This window comes from Alternaria novae-zelandiae (assembly GCF_023758075.1).
Source record: "Alternaria novae-zelandiae strain BMP 2774 chromosome Unknown scaffold_9, whole genome shotgun sequence".
Lineage (NCBI taxonomy): Eukaryota > Fungi > Ascomycota > Dothideomycetes > Pleosporales > Pleosporaceae > Alternaria > Alternaria novae-zelandiae.
Genome location: NW_026056969.1, coordinates 1,239,778 through 1,256,905, shown reverse-complemented (window position 1 = coordinate 1,256,905; position 17,128 = coordinate 1,239,778). Strand labels below are relative to the sequence as shown.

The 17,128-nt window shown below is 52.6% G+C and overlaps 8 protein-coding genes across 8 annotated transcripts; 3 read left to right on the top strand and 5 right to left on the bottom strand.

Moving 5' to 3' along the window:
- Window positions 1–1,124: 1,124 nt before the first annotated feature.
- J4E88_005311 (uncharacterized protein) lies at window positions 1,125–1,574 on the top strand (the record flags this gene model as incomplete). Its single annotated transcript, XM_049398951.1, has 1 exon — window positions 1,125–1,574. One exon carries the CDS (start codon window positions 1,125–1,127, stop codon window positions 1,572–1,574), a length of 450 nt encoding a protein of 149 aa, XP_049255631.1.
- A 70-nt stretch (window positions 1,575–1,644) lies between these two features.
- On the bottom strand, window positions 1,645–3,298 carry J4E88_005310 (uncharacterized protein; the record flags this gene model as incomplete). The annotated part of the gene is made up of 2 exons (XM_049398950.1): window positions 1,645–3,121; window positions 3,192–3,298. The coding sequence occupies 2 exons, from the start codon at window positions 3,296–3,298 to the stop codon at window positions 1,645–1,647; spliced, it is 1,584 nt and encodes a 527-aa protein (XP_049255630.1).
- A 558-nt stretch (window positions 3,299–3,856) lies between these two features.
- Window positions 3,857–5,540, bottom strand: J4E88_005309 (uncharacterized protein; the record flags this gene model as incomplete). Its single annotated transcript, XM_049398949.1, has 3 exons — window positions 3,857–4,497; window positions 4,549–5,119; window positions 5,451–5,540. The coding sequence occupies 3 exons, from the start codon at window positions 5,538–5,540 to the stop codon at window positions 3,857–3,859; spliced, it is 1,302 nt and encodes a 433-aa protein (XP_049255629.1).
- A 993-nt stretch (window positions 5,541–6,533) lies between these two features.
- J4E88_005308 (uncharacterized protein) lies at window positions 6,534–7,284 on the top strand (the record flags this gene model as incomplete). The annotated part of the gene is made up of 2 exons (XM_049398948.1): window positions 6,534–6,539; window positions 6,562–7,284. The coding sequence occupies 2 exons, from the start codon at window positions 6,534–6,536 to the stop codon at window positions 7,282–7,284; spliced, it is 729 nt and encodes a 242-aa protein (XP_049255628.1).
- Window positions 7,285–7,340: 56 nt separating this feature from the next.
- On the bottom strand, window positions 7,341–8,708 carry J4E88_005307 (uncharacterized protein; the record flags this gene model as incomplete). The annotated part of the gene is made up of 1 exon (XM_049398947.1): window positions 7,341–8,708. One exon carries the CDS (start codon window positions 8,706–8,708, stop codon window positions 7,341–7,343), a length of 1,368 nt encoding a protein of 455 aa, XP_049255627.1.
- Window positions 8,709–9,317: 609 nt separating this feature from the next.
- Window positions 9,318–13,424, top strand: J4E88_005306 (uncharacterized protein; the record flags this gene model as incomplete). The annotated part of the gene is made up of 3 exons (XM_049398946.1): window positions 9,318–9,864; window positions 9,912–10,361; window positions 10,630–13,424. The coding sequence occupies 3 exons, from the start codon at window positions 9,318–9,320 to the stop codon at window positions 13,422–13,424; spliced, it is 3,792 nt and encodes a 1,263-aa protein (XP_049255626.1).
- An 81-nt stretch (window positions 13,425–13,505) lies between these two features.
- On the bottom strand, window positions 13,506–15,100 carry J4E88_005305 (uncharacterized protein; the record flags this gene model as incomplete). Its single annotated transcript, XM_049398945.1, has 2 exons — window positions 13,506–14,914; window positions 15,022–15,100. The coding sequence occupies 2 exons, from the start codon at window positions 15,098–15,100 to the stop codon at window positions 13,506–13,508; spliced, it is 1,488 nt and encodes a 495-aa protein (XP_049255625.1).
- Window positions 15,101–15,521: 421 nt separating this feature from the next.
- J4E88_005304 (uncharacterized protein) lies at window positions 15,522–16,936 on the bottom strand (the record flags this gene model as incomplete). The annotated part of the gene is made up of 2 exons (XM_049398944.1): window positions 15,522–16,267; window positions 16,315–16,936. 2 exons carry the CDS (start codon window positions 16,934–16,936, stop codon window positions 15,522–15,524), a joined length of 1,368 nt encoding a protein of 455 aa, XP_049255624.1.
- Window positions 16,937–17,128: the final 192 nt, after the last annotated feature.

The following is a 17,128-nucleotide window of genomic DNA, read 5'->3' as shown; positions in this document are numbered from 1 at the left end:
CTGGGACACCTTCCTCACATGGCATTCGGAGTGGAAGCACTGTTTGTCCCGTGACCTTGAAGAACGAGCATGGCAAGGGTTCTTCATCAATCTTGTGTACGCGACAGCTTTAGTACTGTTGCGGCAACCTTATACGGCAATGCTCAATGCTCGAGAGTTTTACGATAGTGGTATCGCACTCCTGCCGGCTGTGCTACGTCAACCAGATAGAATCCTCCAGGTGCAGGCATATCTACTGCTGTCCGTGCATGCACTACACCAGAGCTCTACTGAGCGCATCATTTCTCTCGCGTCCACAGCGATACGACAATGTGTCCTGCAACAATTACACCTCGGTGAGACGGAACCACCATCAACCGACGTTCACGCACGACTGGTCATTCAAGTTCGACGGCGATGCTTTTGGTGCGCGTACCTTCTTGATCGGCTGGTCATGTCATCCTTCGATCTTCCTCCGTCTGTGCCGGACTATATGATTACCGTAAGGCCTTTCGCTAACATCGAGGATCATGATCTGTTAGGAGCCGCTGCCATCACACCGCCTAATCATGAGTTGACTGACTCTGAGAATTACACATGTAACTCCTCGGCGCTTCATATACTGCAGTGCAGGCGCATACAATCCGAAATAAGCGCCGTTACGCTTCGATGGGATTACCAAGCTCAATTTGAGAATAGTTCAGACTGGCGGATAAGAATACTTGCGGAACTGGAGAACTTCAAATCTAGGGTACAAAACTTTTCAGATCCACAGTCAAAAGGTTATACATCACAACGGTGGCAAGCGATGATCTATCACTATACGTTGCTCATGCTTTATCGACCGACAAAAGCCAACGTGATCGGATCTGCCGGCGATTGGTCGGTTCAAGCCAGCAGCCAGGCTTGCTTAATGTTTCGTAGGACTCAGATTGATCGTCAAATCGCTCAGCCATGGCTTGCAGTAAGCAATTCCACGCACCCGATGACGCATGCGCTAATCCTAGCAGCTTCTCGTGCAATTCCAGTCAGGCATCACACTCTTGTACTGCTTCTGGGCTACCCCGCCGGAACATAGAACTGACAATTACTACTCTCTCGATGTCTCTGACGCGCTCCGCGCCTGCTCCAACATCCTAGCGATAATGGCAGACAGGTGGGCGAAGGCAGAATGCCTGCGAGACGTCTTCGAGCTACTGGCGCGCGAAATCCCGCTGGTCGACCGACCCAACAAACCACCGACTCGGCTGTCAGAGAAAACCGTTACGGCAATCCGAGAGCACCTTCCACAGGTTCGCGCACTAGTCGTGCATCGTCCGGTGTTGCGCATGATCGATGAGATGATAATGGAAGACTTCCATCGCTCTGCGCAACCTTCCCAGCTACCAACGATTCGTGGCATGCTCGCTCCGAATCACCAGGAACCTGAGGAAGACTTCAACAATCAGCTACAACAGATCAATGGAAACTTCCAGATGCCATTTGCCATGCAGCAGCCATTTGAGTACGGGATTGCAGATTCTGGGCTTGAGGATTTGGCTGTTGATGGCCTACTCTCGTTTCCTGGGGTGTTTGACTTCGAAGGCTGGACATGACACGTCATTGAAAAGTGAGATACTATTGGAGCTAGTGTACTCATAATGTGGGCTATCGACGTCTTTTCAACTACGCTGCTTTGCCCTTGTCTACGATAGACTCCCCCGCGACCGTCTCGAAGAAAGCATCCGCCAAATATCCACCGCAATAACTCAACTTCTCAAACCCATCAGTCATAGGTTTTGAGCTAAGAGCTGGGCCTTGCACCGACTTCAAGTAGCCAGCGATGCCTTGGTCCTGCCACATCTTCGCAAATTGCTCTGTCACCATGTTCAGACCTTGCAGACTCCAGATCGGCTGGACTTGCCACACGATGCCTAGCTTGGCAAGATCGAGATGAAGGTTCTTAACCTGGTCATCACTGAAACCGGCTTTCGCAAAATCGTAGTCACCGGTGTAGCCAAAGGCAAAGAGCCGATCTGGGTACACCTTGCGAACTTCGGTGTGGAACTCGACGATGTCTTCCCAGTTCGGAGAATCCATACGCGCCCAGGTCACGTCTCCGAGTGGCGCAGCGGCGATGGCACGCTCGACGATACCCTTGACACAGCTCTTGATCATGTACTGTCCCATTGCTGATCGCGATAGTTCCCAGTCGAAGAACACACCCTGTTTCACGGTCTTACTTGCGATGTCGCGACGTTCTGATAGAGAAGCAACATGGTGTTTCGAAAGCTCCGCCTTGTAAGCGGCAAACTCTTCTTTAGCTGCAACAGCCTCGACAGCCTCATCGAAAGTCTTGATCCCCGCCTTTGCCTTCCACTCGTCCCGCGCAGCCTTCAAATCTTGCCCCTTCATCTGCGCAGCCGCAAGACACTTCTTCAACGGCTCTACTGTCTTTGTCGCCCCCTGCACATACTCGTGGTCGCGCTCGTCGACGACACTGGTGATGAACTCGGCATGGTCTGTGTCGCAGCGGCATAGCAGTAGCGTCTCCGCACCCATGACATCGAATTGCATCCGCACAGCTGTCAAACGATCCAGGTACTCTTGCGTCGGCACAATAGTACGCCCTTGACCAACAGTAAACTTCTTCATTCCGATAGCAAGGTCGTCGATGTGTATCATCGCTACACCAGCGTCCACGAACTCGCGCGCCATCTTCATTGTACTGGTTAGACTACCGAAGCCCATATCGCCATCCGCAACGATTGGAGCCATGTAATCCCAGTTCTCCAGCTTTTCACGCTCCTCGATCGGATGTCGTAACCGGTACTGTCGTTGGCGCTGGTCATGCCAAAGCTGGCTCTTGAAGATCTTGGAAACAACTTTTGGCACGGTATCCCAGGGGTAGTCCGCGTGGTCCATTCCGGGGAGTGCGACTTCCGAGAATCCACATAGAGCACCGGATACGTAGACAGTTTGCTGGTGTTTGGCCATCTGCGAAACTGCAACCGGGTCGGTGGTGCCGAATGTCAACTCGCATGTGCCGGCTTTGTTGTGTGCATTGAGTTGCTCCCAGAGCTTGATGGCCTGGATCGAGGAGGCTTCCGAGGGAGCGGGAATGGAAGTACGAAGCGCGGCTATAGTGCTTGCAGTGTATGGTCTGGTAACAAGGTCAGCTGAATTCGGTCACAGAGTTGATCTACCGCTTAGGATCTGACGGGGCTACATACCGCTTCAAATGCGACTGCCTTGCAGAGCCCCATTGCTTTTCAATAGCAGCTACATCAGCTTCGAAAGCCTTCTGCTCATCTTGAACGGATATGTCGAGTTTAGGCATCGTATGGAATGCAAGAAAATGTGATATGTATTCTCGTCTAGCCTTTCAGCTCGTAGTATGAAGTGTGTCGGTCAACGAGGTGCCTCTGACATTTATCTACAAGAAGCATTCTTCATGTCGCAGTAACCCTAGCTCGACCCGCGAGATGTGTAGCTATCCTTGTCACTCGGCATATGCAGGGTATCTGCTTTCTCCACTGCAAGGATGCGCGGAGGTCTCGTGCATCTCGCAGTCTCGCACTTGCAAGTCCGACAGAGTCCGCTATCGGAAGATAAGCGAACGAGAGAGAACGGGTCCACTTTTGCGTGCGGAGGCGCACGCCTGATAGCTTCGCGACTTCCGAGTGCTGTGTATCTAGCTTGAAATGTGCAGGATCTTGACTTGAATTTGTATCGCGCACGATTGGGTCACAATTATCACCTGATGAAAGGCACGTGTCGGACTGCAGAGGAAGAAATTTACAGGTATGGCAATATGTTCGCAATCAAATTGTTCATTTAGGTAAAACTTGTGGTAACTAGAAACTTCGTATCAAGCTGTCGTTGCCTTCTGTAACGTCTACCACACATATCGGAAGTGTACGTTCTGCTTATCAGTCAAGTCGCGGAAGTCAGTATCTGCATGCACCCTTCCACCCTTATCAGAGTCGATGCGGTCTCGTCTGCGGTTCTCATACCAGCAATACGTCGCATACATAGCGATGGTGATCATCGAAAGAACGTAGCTTGCCAGCACAGCACCCATACCAAGTGGGTATAGTGGGGCTTGATCAGCCTTGAAGAACTGCGGCGCGATGATGTTGCTGACACAGTACGCAATAAAGACCAGCGCATTGACAGTAACTTTCTTCGTGTGGCCTGCGGTGTTTGCCGTATTGATACCGAGTGCGACGATGTAGGGTCCGAGGTAGAAGTATGAGCAGTACAACGCTGCGAGACGCCCATTGTAATTGTCGAGCGGCAGAACGTATAAGAAGACTGCTGAGATCATGCCGACGATGATACCAAACACGACCCATGCGGTTCGGAGCTGTTTTGCTGGGAAATACTTCGCAGTCAGAAATACTCCGCCATTGCAAACGTAGGACGCAACAGTCTGCAAGATACCCGTAGGCATTGTGAGGAGCGTCGAGCGCTGAGACGTGTAGCCGAGGCCTTTGATAATGAGAGGCGTGAAGTTCGTCAAACCTCCGTTCGGAACTAGAGAACGTTAGCCTAAATTTGGAAGGGTGGCTCATCGGGGTTACTCACTACTGATCCAGATATGAAAGAAGAACATTAGCCACGTCTTAGGATCAAGGAAGGCTTCAATCATCTGGTCCTTCTTGAACGTTTTGTTCTCGACTCCCGTCTGATCTTGCCGGATCTTGTCAATTACGATGGCCTTTTGTCGCTCGCTGACGAACTTCGCCTTGACAGGATTGTCGGGTAAGAAGATACCGATCACACAAGCCCATACAATAGTCATTGCGCCTGTGATCCAGAACATAGCGCGCCATTGATGTTCGCCTGCTAGGAATCCGATACCGTATCCGATTGGGCCAGTGAAGCACACAGAAAGACCCGTATACATCAAGCCGGTTCGAAGAGGTTGCTCACGTCGCGGGTACCACATGCTGATGATGAGGAAGTTGCCGGGTACAATGGGCGCTTCAAGGGCTCCAAGAAGGACACGAAGTGCGATAAGCGTGGGGAAGTTGTTGGCAAAGCCAGTCGCGATGAGAATGCAGCCCCAGAGGAGTTGGACGACAAACATTAGTTTGGCGATCGGGAAGCGTTGGAGGAGGCTGCCACTCGGTAGGCACCAGAACAGATAACCGAACTACACGCATTGTCAGCACTATAGAAGCAATGACAGTTGGGATTGCTCACATAGAATGCACTGCCGACCCAGCTGTATCTATCTCCAGTCAAGCCAGTATCAGCTCGGAAGCCGTACAAGGCCGCTGTAGCTGTCGTCACTTTGTCCATAGCGCCCAGCGTGATGTTGACTGATGTGTCTGTTAGCGAGCGCTTCTCGTTATCTCGCTCTACAAGCACTCACACCAGAGCAAAGGCACAAGACGCAGGTCTAGCTTCCATCGCAAGCGTGTCGCTTCTTTTCTTGTATACGCATTCTCCCCCGTGAGATGATGAGCATAGGCAGCCGCCACATCAACGTTGGCTGAGAAAACTTCTCCCATCTTGACGGAATGTGTGTCCTCGATGTCGGCGGACGACATGACTTTGCTGTCGTCTGGCATGGTAGCGATGAGTGGGGTAAGGATGGAGATGCAAAAAGAACCTCCCAATGGGTGTCTCGAACACCTGATTAGATGCGTATCTTATACAAGACCAAGACAAAGAATCATATCAGTAATACCTATCTTGATATCTCGTTGAGTGTCGCTATCTCCAGCTAGACAGCGGCTGGACGGGATATGGAACGTCAAAGTCCAGCTCGATAGGACTAAGATTGTGTCCTTGACTCGTGAACGTTGTCATTCTCCGCATTCTGGCGACGGCAACGATCAACCGGTTCGCATACCCATGTTCGCTGCCTAGCGTCGAGGGACAAAGAGATGGTTCTTCGGACTCTCATGTCCGATGGTGGCATGGTGGGTCACGACCAATAGTGGACTGTCAGGCCCTCACACCACGCCATGATAGTGCTAGTATGGGTCCTGATACCCGACCGCTAGGATCCGTCTGTATAGACGACATGCGCCATGGGAAAACGGGCGATAGGGCTTGCTCGAAGGTTGCTGCGCGTACGGATATGGCGTCCTGCAGCGGCACCAATAGTCCGTCACATTTCGTACGCAGAGTGTTGTGATCATCGCGTATCGCGTAAAAGATGCTTACAACCATTGTGAGGACGTCGTCGCGGTGGTTGATCGAATATCGAAGTGGGCGAGGTCAGTGGCCTTGCGTGGTTGGAGACGTGGCAAATCGCGAGATAGTCGCGACAAACGTCAACCGCTTATCGGCGGCCATCACGTGCATCGCCGAATGCGGGCATCCCGAAAGCGACATCCATAGAAGACAGATACATTGCTTGAGAAAACGTTAGTCAGGAAGGATACATCAAACCAAAAGCTCTCTCTCTCTATTCGTGCAACCATGTCACGAAATCTACGCATTTGCATGCTTAATGCCGATGCACCGGTGCCTGTTGTTGCCGCCCAGCGCGCCCCCACCTATGGGCGTATCTTCCACCAACTTCTTTCGTCCGCAGCTGCCAACACAAAGTCACCATGCGCGTCCTTGGACCCTACCATTCAGATCACATCTACGGACTTCGACGTCACGAAGAACGAATATCCCAGCTCGATAGCAGAGTTCGATGCTGTCATCATCTCAGGCTCCGCGAACTCGGCCTACGATGAGCTGCCCTGGATACGCAAACTCGCAAGATGGACGAAAGAAATATATGAGAGACATCCCAGGGTGAAGATTTTCGGCAGCTGCTTCGGCCACCAATTGGTGTGTCAAGCTCTACTAGAAGATTATGGTGTGAAGGTGGAGAAGCATCCGGAAGGCTGGGAACTAGGGGTAAAAGAGATCACACTGCAACGGCAATTCTACAACGAATTCTTTGGAGATGGAAGAGGTGGGGAAGATAAAGATGGCGATAAGATGAAGCTACAGTTCGTGCATCACGACCACGTGGTTGTTCCGGATGTAGAAGCGCTGCCGGGCTCCTGGACAACGCTGGGAAGAACTCAGCACTGCGCTAATCAGGGCATGTACGAACCTGGTCGTGTCCTCACATTCCAGGGTCACTTCGAGTTCGATCGTTTCATCAACAGTGAGACAATCAAATATTTCTTCCCGAATTGGCAGCCTAAGGTCTTGGAAGAGACGCTCGACGCTATCGATGCGGATGACGATTCTGTGGCAGCAGCTGGAGTTGTCTTGAAGTTCTTCTTGGGCGACAGTGCTAGAAAGCATGGTCAGTTACATGCTGTCGTTGGGGGTTTACTCACGCCGCCGTCAAGAGAATGAGCCCGCATTCCTACAGCCGATCCAATATGTATCAACTACATGTTCTAGGTTTAGACCTATGTACTACCTTCCTTGATTAATGCACTTAATCTCTTAATACCTTCAAGAATCTCTACCTCCGTGTGCCATGCCCATGATAAACGTATGCCATTTCCATAGCCCTTTGCCGCACGAACGGCGGATGTAGGGTCCCCTTGCACTTGCATCATGTCGCCATATGCAAACTTTACACTGTATTTCTCCAAGCCTTTGGCAGCCAAATCGGCACCCTTTCCAGCCAGACCTTTTGGCAACAGTAGCCAAATGAAGTAGCCTCCAGCTTGCGCAGAAAACTCGTCAGGACTAGTGTCGGCGCCGCTCGCTTGGTCAGAATTCTCATTGTACGGCTTCCCAGTGGAGATAGTGACACCCAGTGGTACCAGAAAGTTCTCTATCCCTTCCAGCATAGCATAATAGCGGGCCCGAAACGTCGGAAGAACTTTGGTCTCAAGATGCTTGCCTAATGACCCAGACTCAAGCACCTCATGAACGAATGAAGCAGCCATGTGTGCGGGACAGCCTCCAGATCTGGTCGCACCCACTTGCGACAGTGCAAGCGTGAATGCAGGAGTCGCTTCTGCCCAACCTACTCGTACACCCGGTGCTATGATCTTCGAGAACGAACCATTGCTCATAGCATTACCCCATTCATCTTTGGGGCCTCCTTCAAGCGTGCGATCGATATCGACAATTCGTGGAGGTACATCACCGAGGCTCTCATAGCTTCCGTCCTTAGCCACTGGCCAGCGTAGTATGTCGTACACATCGTCGGTGACCACAAGGGCGTCAAATTCTCGTGCGAGGCGGATGAGTTGCTGTCTTCGCCTGAGCGACATGGTCTTCGCGCTTGGGTTTGAAAACGTCGGAACGCAGTAGATGATGTGCCGATAAAGCTTCTGATATCTTTCACCCGTCTTTCGCGTTGATGGAGCGGGTGTTGTCGATTGATCTGCGTCCGCAAGACTTCGTCGTAGGAAGTCCACATCCAGCCCTTCATCGTCTTCCGGCACGCCCTTCATCATCCCCTGGAATCCGTTGTCCATGAAGATCGGACAGGCCAAAAAGTAGCATGGTTCAACCATCCATATGTTTCGTGTATAGCCTGGCTCGGTGAAGCGTGCAAGAACGTTGTCCAAGTTTCCCGACGCTCCATTCGTAACACAGATGCGGTCGGACGAAAGCTCCGAACCGCGTCCGTACGTGGAAGTGAGCCATGCTGCGATACTGCGTCGAAGTGGTTCGTAGCCAGCATCTGGGCCGTAGATGAGTGAGGCTGCGGTTTTTGCTTGCGAGTGAAGTACGCTTGTCGCGCCGTCGAGAAGTTGAGCCGATGGAAAGAGTGACGGCGACGGCCACCCCAATTGCAGATTGATGCTTTCGGCCATGTTGGTAGGATCTAGATGCGACAATGATGGTGTTCCTACAGGCAGATCACGGCGACGGTGCCATGAACAGCAGTCGAATCATTTTGCGACCTCGGCATGCGCGCTGCAAACCCATGCTCATGATCGCATAACCACTCAGTATTTGGTGGAGAGCAAGATATCGACCCCTGCTATTCTTTCGGACTCTGGGCTCCGATGGAGAGGAACGTCGGAACTTCGAAGGATTCACTGAGGGGTTCATTCGCTCCGCGCTAGTGGAGTATTAGCGTGTTTCCTGGGAAGGGATCGGCAATCGCGCGTCATCCTCATTCTGCTAGAATGCGCAGCAACTCCACCCTCAACGCGACGCGATAGGCATTACAAACCCGTACTGCCATGCCTTCGGAACGACATCCCCTGCGGTATCGGCGTCGTTACTGCCAATGGCGCGTAACGGGACAACTGACCAGGCGCTGCCTCTTTGGCGTGTTCATACCTTGATCTACCCGCTGGCACGAGGGTGATTTACTTCAATTCCCAGTGGCTGTAGGACATATAGGAGCTCTTGGCTGTCGAAGACTGCAGTTCACCTTTTCCTCGATTCATTCCTCGCTGAATCGCCTACCGAGTATGCCGTTCGTTGAGCAGCCCCTGCAAGGTGCAGGCATCCGCATCGCCATAGATCGCGGCGGTACCTTCACAGACTGCTTAGGTATTATACCAGGGAAACCAGATGTACTCGTCAAACTTTTGAGTAACGATCCAACGAACTATGCCGATGCACCCACAGAGGGTATCCGCAGGATACTCGAGCAGGCCTTGAACGTATCCATACCACGCGGCGGCAAGATTGACACCAGCAACATCGAATCGATCAAGATGGGAACTACGGTCGCGACAAACGCTTTGCTGGAACGAAACTCCACAAAATGCGCGTTGGTCGTTACCACAGGTTTCAGAGATCTACTACGCATAGGTGATCAGACCAGACCGAAGCTGTTTGATCTCAACATCCGGAGGCCTGAGACCCTGTTCGACGATGTTCTGGAGATTGACGAGCGCGTCACACTTCACGATTCGACCGAGGACAAGTCAACACTACGAGACCCCAACCGCGACTCCTATAACCTGGAAAGGGGGGTCGGTGGCGAAGCCATTCGCGTTCTGCGACCAATTGGTTAGTAACTTGACGTGGAAGTGACTTCCTCGCTGACACTTCAGTAGACAGCACACACGCTCGCGAAGGTCTCCAGGCCCTGTTCGACAAGGGCGTGCGGTCCTTGGCGATAACGCTTATCAACAGCTATACTTTCCCGAACCACGAGCTTCAAGTTGCCGATATCGCCAGAGACATCGGCTTCAAGCAGATATCAGTCTCATCTCAGATCTTCCCCATGATCAGAGCCATCTCGAGAGGCTACTCAGCAACAGCAGACGCGTACCTTACGCCTTTGACGCGCAATTACATCGATGGCTTTCGTGAAGGCTTTGTAGGCGGCCTGGAAGATACCAAGGGTGCTCGTTGTGAGTTCATGCAAAGCGACGGAGGACTAGTGGGATGGCAGCATTTCAGCGGTCTCAAAGCTATCTTATCAGGCCCGGCAGGAGGTGTTGTTGGCTTCAGCAAGACATGTTTTGATATACAGCGGAAGAAGCCAGTAATAGGTTTTGACAGTAAGTCCAAAGTTTGCGATGCAACCCGGAAGTATGCTAACGTTGATGCAGTGGGCGGAACCAGTACTGATGTTTCGCGGTATGCGGGAACGCTCGAGCATACTTTCGAGTCGATCACGGCGGGTGTGACGATTCAATCCCCACAGCTAGAGATCGATACTGTTGCTGCCGGTAAGTAGTAGCATTCAAGATCTCGGATTTGAGTAGCTGCTAAAGTTTCAAGGCGGCGGAAGCATACTTTCTTATCGCAACGGCCTCTTCTTAGCAGGCCCCGAGTCAGCAAGTGCACATCCAGGCCCAGCGGCATACCGCAAAGGTGGGCCTTTGACGGTTACAGATGCAAATCTTGTCTTGGGACGTCTGCAGGCTGAGTACTTCCCAAAGATCTTTGGCAAGCATGAGAACGAAGCTCTGGACTATGAAGGCGCAAAGCGAGCTTTTGAAGAGTTACTCGTCACGGTCAATGCTGACTTGTCGCGAACTGATGGGAAGAAGAAGACTGTCGAAGAACTTGCTCTTGGCTTCTTGGAAGTTGCGAATGAGACCATGTGTCGACCCATCCGCTCGCTCACTGAAGCCAAGGGGCACCGAACCTCCGATCACGATCTTGCGGTCTTCGGCGGTGCAGGTGGACAAGCTGCCTGCGCTATTGCTGCCAACTTGGGCATCGATCGCATTTTGATTCATCGCTACTCTTCTATCTTGTCAGCATATGGCATGGCATTGGCAGACGTCGTTCGCGATGTTCAGGAGCCGTGCTCAGTATTGCTGAAGTCCTCTTTCGATGAACTTGACGAAAGGCTGTCGTCGCTCGAGAAGAACGCAGCGGAACAACTGGCCAACGACGGGTTCTCCGGCCAAACAATCGGTTTCGAGCACTTTCTCAACCTCCGCTACGAAGGGTCTGACACAACCTTCATGGTTTCGCGTCCTGATCAAGGAACGTGGGACGACGCGTTCGTAGCTGAACACAAGCGCCAATTCTCCTTCATCATGCCCGGACGCGATATCCTCGTTGAGAACGTGCGAGTCCGAGCGACAGCCCGGAGCCCATCGGTCGAACCCGAGTTCAACCTCGATCAACAGCTCACCGACTGCTCCCCATCCGCCGTGTCGACAAAGAAGATCTCAGATCATGTTTCTGTCTTCTTCGAAAATGGCTGGACTACTTCTCCTCTGTATCACTTGACAAAATTGGCAAAGGGTGATATCATCGATGGGCCTGCCATCATTCTGGACAACACACAGACCATTGTGGTTGCACCGAGCTCCAAGGCAACTATCCTAGACCGTCATGTCATGATTGAACTCGACCGAACGACTACCCTACCAGGCAACGAAGCTGCTATACCCCGGACTGTTGATCCAGTCGAGCTTTCTGTGATGGCTCATCGCTTCATGAGTATCGCTGAACAGATGGGCCTCGCATTACAGAAGACGAGTGTTTCGGTCAACATCAAGGAACGTCTCGACTTCAGCTGCGCGCTCTTCAGTCCTGAAGGTCGCCTTGTAGCCAATGCGCCTCATGTACCAGTCCACCTTGGCTCAATGGAGCAGGCAGTGATGTATCAGCACAAGAAGTATCTAGGCCAACTACGACCAGGCGACGTCATCGTCGCTAACCACCCCATATCTGGCGGCACGCATCTTCCGGACATAACATGCGTGACACCTGTCTTTGACGATGCAGGCAAAACTATCATCTTCTATACAGCTTCGAGAGGCCATCACCAAGAAATCGGTGGAATACTTCCTGGCTCAATGCCAGCCGGCAGCGTCGAACTACACGAAGAGGGTGCCATGATCGTCTCAGAATACCTTGTTCGTGATAGAGTCTTTGACGAAGAACTAGTTACGAGGGTACTACTCCACGACCCCGCCCAATACCCAGGATGCTCGGGAACACGCAAACTCGCCGATAACATCAACGACCTCAAAGCACAAGTCTCTGCGAATGCCAAAGGCGCAGCGCTCGTGGCTGATCTTATCGCTGAACGAGGTCTCTCAACCGTACACCTAAACATGCACGCAATCACCGCCAACGCCGAGTCCTGCGTACGTAAATTCATGAAGCGTACATATCAACAAACTGGCGGCAAGCCACTCGCCGCACTCGATTTCATGGACGACGGCACACCCATCAAGCTCGCCATAACCATCAACCCAGACGATGGGTCCGCACATTTCGATTTCACCGGCACAGGCGAGGAAGGGTACCACAGCTTCAACGCTCCACAAGCCATCGCCAGGTCTGCCACACTATACGTCCTCCGCTGCCTCATCAACCAAGACATCCCGCTCAACGAAGGCTGCCTCCGCCCCCTCACCTTCACAATCCCAGAAGGAAGTATCCTAAACCCTTCGCCCTACGCCGCAGTATGCGCAGGAAACCCAATCACATCCCAACGCGTCACCGACGTCGTCATCCGCGCATTCGAAGCCTGTGCCGCAAGCCAAGGTGACTGCAACGTCTTCTCCTTCGGTATAAACGGCGACAACGACGACAATGGCACAGCCATTCCCAACTCTGGCTTCGGCTTTGGAGAAACGATATGTGGAGGCAGCGGTGCAGGGCCTGGCTGGCATGGGACTTCCGGCGTGCACATCCACATGACGAACACGCGTATCACGGATCCGGAACTACTGGAGAAGCGTTACCCTGTGCTTCTTCGCGAGTTCAGTATACGCGATGGGTCGGGTGGACAGGGGCGGTGGAATGGTGGGAACGGGATTCGGCGCGTCTATGAGTTTTACCGAGATATGAATGCTTCGATTGTTAGTGAGAGGCGGGTTACTAGGCCGTATGGTATGTTTGGGGGTGAGGATGGGAGTAGTGGGGTGAATTATATTGTCAAGAAGGTTGGAGGGCGATGGTGTAGATTGGGTGGACGGAAGGACTTTTCTGTGCAGAAAGGGGATTGCTTTGTTATTGATACACCTGGCGGGGGTGGATGGGGAATGAGGGATGAGGAGGAGATGGATCAAGTGCATACTGCACAGAAGTCGGTGGTAGAACGGAGGTTCGTTAGCCAGTTTCAGTTGGCGCAGGAAGCCAGTAACTAGACATGCCAGATGTTATCTCCAGAAAGCCATCGTAGACAACTACATAGCTTCATTACAATTCTCACATTCTTTACAGTAGTCTCACCACGCGCCCTCTCTGGCGAGCACGTCCCAGCCAACAAGTCGCCAAATCTCCTCTTTATACCAAGTGTCCACATCTTTGTCGTCGATCTTAGCCACATTTTGTAGTGAGCTCAGCCGCATGGCTGGCAACGGCTTCGTGAGAACGTCCAGAAACTCATCGTTTGTGTTGTTCCCATACATACATGCTACGAGTGTTCGTTGCAAGCGATCTTTTGCAAGCGGACTTAGGCGCGCCCTGGTACTCGTGACGGGAGTTTTGGTGCTCAAAGTACGGACCGGGCGATTTGACGTCTGGCTTGGGCGAGCATTCTGGGGATTCATATGGTTTGGAGCTAGCCCCATGGCGCGTTCAAGTATCAACACAAGAGCTTTGACTTCCAGGCGCGTTCCAAGGGCATCGGTATCTCGTCTTGTCTCTTCTGTCTCATCTCTCGGCTCAGGTGGCGGTAAGATGTTGCCATCGATGGACGTGCTGCGGTGCTGCCCAAATGTGAAGTAATACAATCTCTTGCCAACACGTTCGAACAAAACGAAAACGAAGCCATCGAAGATCTTCTGGTGCACGGGATCGGTCTTCTCAAGGAATCCAAGGAGACTGATCAGCAAGTGGGCGACAGCTCTGGCCGGCGGCGACTCTTTGATGATAGAAGGCGGCGTCTTGGTTTTCGTCTTCTTTGGCGAGTGTGGTTGCGACAAGAAAGTTTGCGCTGTCCTTCGCGCTGATGCCTCAATTGATTGCAATCCGGCGTTGAACATATCTGCTACCTCGCAAACGATCAAACTCGCGAGGCGTGCATCTGCTTTTGTCTCCATGAGTTTGTTGGTACCGACAAGTAAGGACATGAAAGCTCTTGCGCAGACGGATAGAGCGATGGCAAAGTCGGATTTGTCTTGGTCCAGCGACATGGCTTCCAGTGTCCTCCTCCCTCGACGTGACAGTTGCTCGTAGTTCTGGGCGACTATGCATATGACTTTGCCGATACTCGAAGCAACTCTTACTAGATTGTAGCACAGTGTTTCGGCGTCCGGCTCTTCACTCCTGCATAGCGAGTGTGTAGTATACAAAGCTTCCGTGAGATTCAAGCCGTCTTTACCGAGCACATCCAGGAAGTCCATATCATTATCGATGGTCTCCTGGGCAGCAGCGGCCGGTTGTAGGCACTGTTTCTGTGCTTGTCTCGATGGCTTAGATCTCTTTGGCGATGCAGTCGGCGCCATCAGCATGCTTGTATCAACATCGGGGACAGGTCCGGAGAGGCCCGACAGTAGGTGATTTGATCGTTCGAGTTTGATGTTGATACCCCGAAGCCTGCCGCATTCGTCCTCGGCCTGTTGACATCGCTCCTTCCAGTAGGCGACCTGATCAATGTAGCAACTGGAATCGTCGAGTTCCCTCGGGTCTGGACCTGGCCTGATTTGAGCACGCAGTTGCAGGACGTAGTCTAACACCGTTAGAAGGTGTCTGATCTGGGTAGTCGGGTATTACCTCGTATCGGTATGTCCGCCGGCTTACTGCGAACGATGGCAAGGGCAAGCGCTATCTGCTGTTGGGACGGAAGAAAATTTGGAATGGAAGGTGCATTCTGCGCCATGATGGGCGTGAGGGCGGACGAGTAAAGGAGACAAGCGCCAGTGAGAGACGATGAAGCGACGATTGGAGACCTGTTGATGGCGATTGCTGCATTCGTCAAGAAAAATAGCCAGAAAGTAGGAAGGCAAGGCATGTCCGGCAGAAGAAAGAAGGGTCGAGCTCCAAGCGTGCGTGCGTGAGGCAAGGAAGGAAGCATCCCCGTACGTGAGGTTGGAAAGAGCGGCCATCATCAAAGGCAGCCACTCCGCAACATCCCATGAGGACAGCCTGGGCTCGTAAACAATGCTACCGCTTCATTGTCGCATTCAATGCTCTTGTTATACATATCATGCTGACAACTTGGACTTGCAGCTGTTAGGTCATCGTATTGTACATATGGCTTACATGACTACATGCACTCACTACGTGCAACCTCATCCACCTCACCGCATGCGTTCAGTGCGCCTCTTGTAGGGCAGTGGCTCCACTCTCTTCCTCTTGAACTCTACAGCAATCTGATCCTTGAGACCATTACGCTCCATAACCTCGGCCATGCTCTCGTCCCACTTCGTCCTGAACAGCGTAGCGGTGATCGCGCTCAACTTGTTCGAATCGGCAAAGCTACGAAGGTTGAATCCCATGCGCTTGGCCTTGTTGATCTTGGTGACGTCGAGCTGCTGGTTGTCATGCTGCTCGAAGACAAAGATACCTAGGCGGTGGTAAGGCGCTCCTTTGTGAGCCCATGGTGCTAACCAGGGTAGTGCGATCTTCTTGGCAGTGATATCCTCTGTCTTTTGGTCCTCTTGGGCGATACGCTGGAGTGGTATCGAAGTGCTATTAGGCGAGATGGTGATGTTGGAGGCAATCATGTGGCATCGGTAGGTGAAGCTGTCCTTCTCTGGAACTGGTACATCTGCGTCTACTACGACCACAGTGACGAGCTTCTCACCAGGTGTGAAGGTCTGAACATTGAGTCGAGGCATCTTTTCGCTAATGGCGGAGTCTACGAAGTCACCGGGCGCGACTGGCTTCCGTCCGAAGCCAAGGTCGATATCTGCAACCAAGTCGAGAGACGGAAGAAGATCGGGAATGATGGCAAGTTGCGTAACACGTTGTTCGAGCACGAGACGCTTGTATTGGCGCCACTTGCGGTCGGCAAGATAGCGGTAGATGGGCTTGTTCATGTCACCTTCGCAAGTCAGTCACGTCGCCAGAAAGCAGATTGGCATAACCTACCCTGTCCGTCCTCAAACTTCCGCTTCACAACTGGGTCGTTGATGTCCGCTAAGATGATCAGGTCGTTCAGGTGCTTCCTCATGCTCCGCAGTCTGTGCTCCTTGGCTGCTGGGCCTCCACTGATGCTTGCGTCTTGCGCCATCAGGTTCTTTATCCGCTCCTGCTGAACCTTGATTTCCTTAATCTTCTCCTGCCTGTCTTCCAACAAGACCTTTCTCGCCTCCTGGAAACATTGATACGGCAGCTGTTCGAATGGGACCTCGTCGGTCTTTTGCAGGGTCGACCGACGAAGGGCGGCACGGCGACGACGGGAACCAACGGGTTGCACATGTTCTCTCCGCAGCAATCGGCGCTCCTGCTTCTTGTTCTCCACCATCTGGGGGTCTAGCGTGCCCCATTTCTGCATGTATTCCGGGGTATCTTGGGAGCCGGCCTTTTGAGCAGCGCCTTCCGGAGGGCTCGACGGCGGTGGAGGGGGAGTCGCATTCGTGGGTTGTGTCTGCACCTCTTCACGGACGGCCGCCGAGGTGGAGAGGAGTCGGCGGGTGCCATTGGCGCTTGGCAATTGTCGCACGCATCTCAGACACGCGCTGAATTGGCGCAGGGTGGGTGTGGAGGCCATGGTGTTGATGGCGTCGACGATGTTCAAGAGCGATGGTGCCGCTGGAAAATGTGGTGATGACCACACTAGCGCTTTTCGTAGACCTCCGCCTCCAACTCCGACGACTGGAACAATTGCACCACGACGACCGGCATGGCTTCCACGAGGATATCCGCGCCCATGCGTGGCGCCACACACCAATTGAGAAGGCTG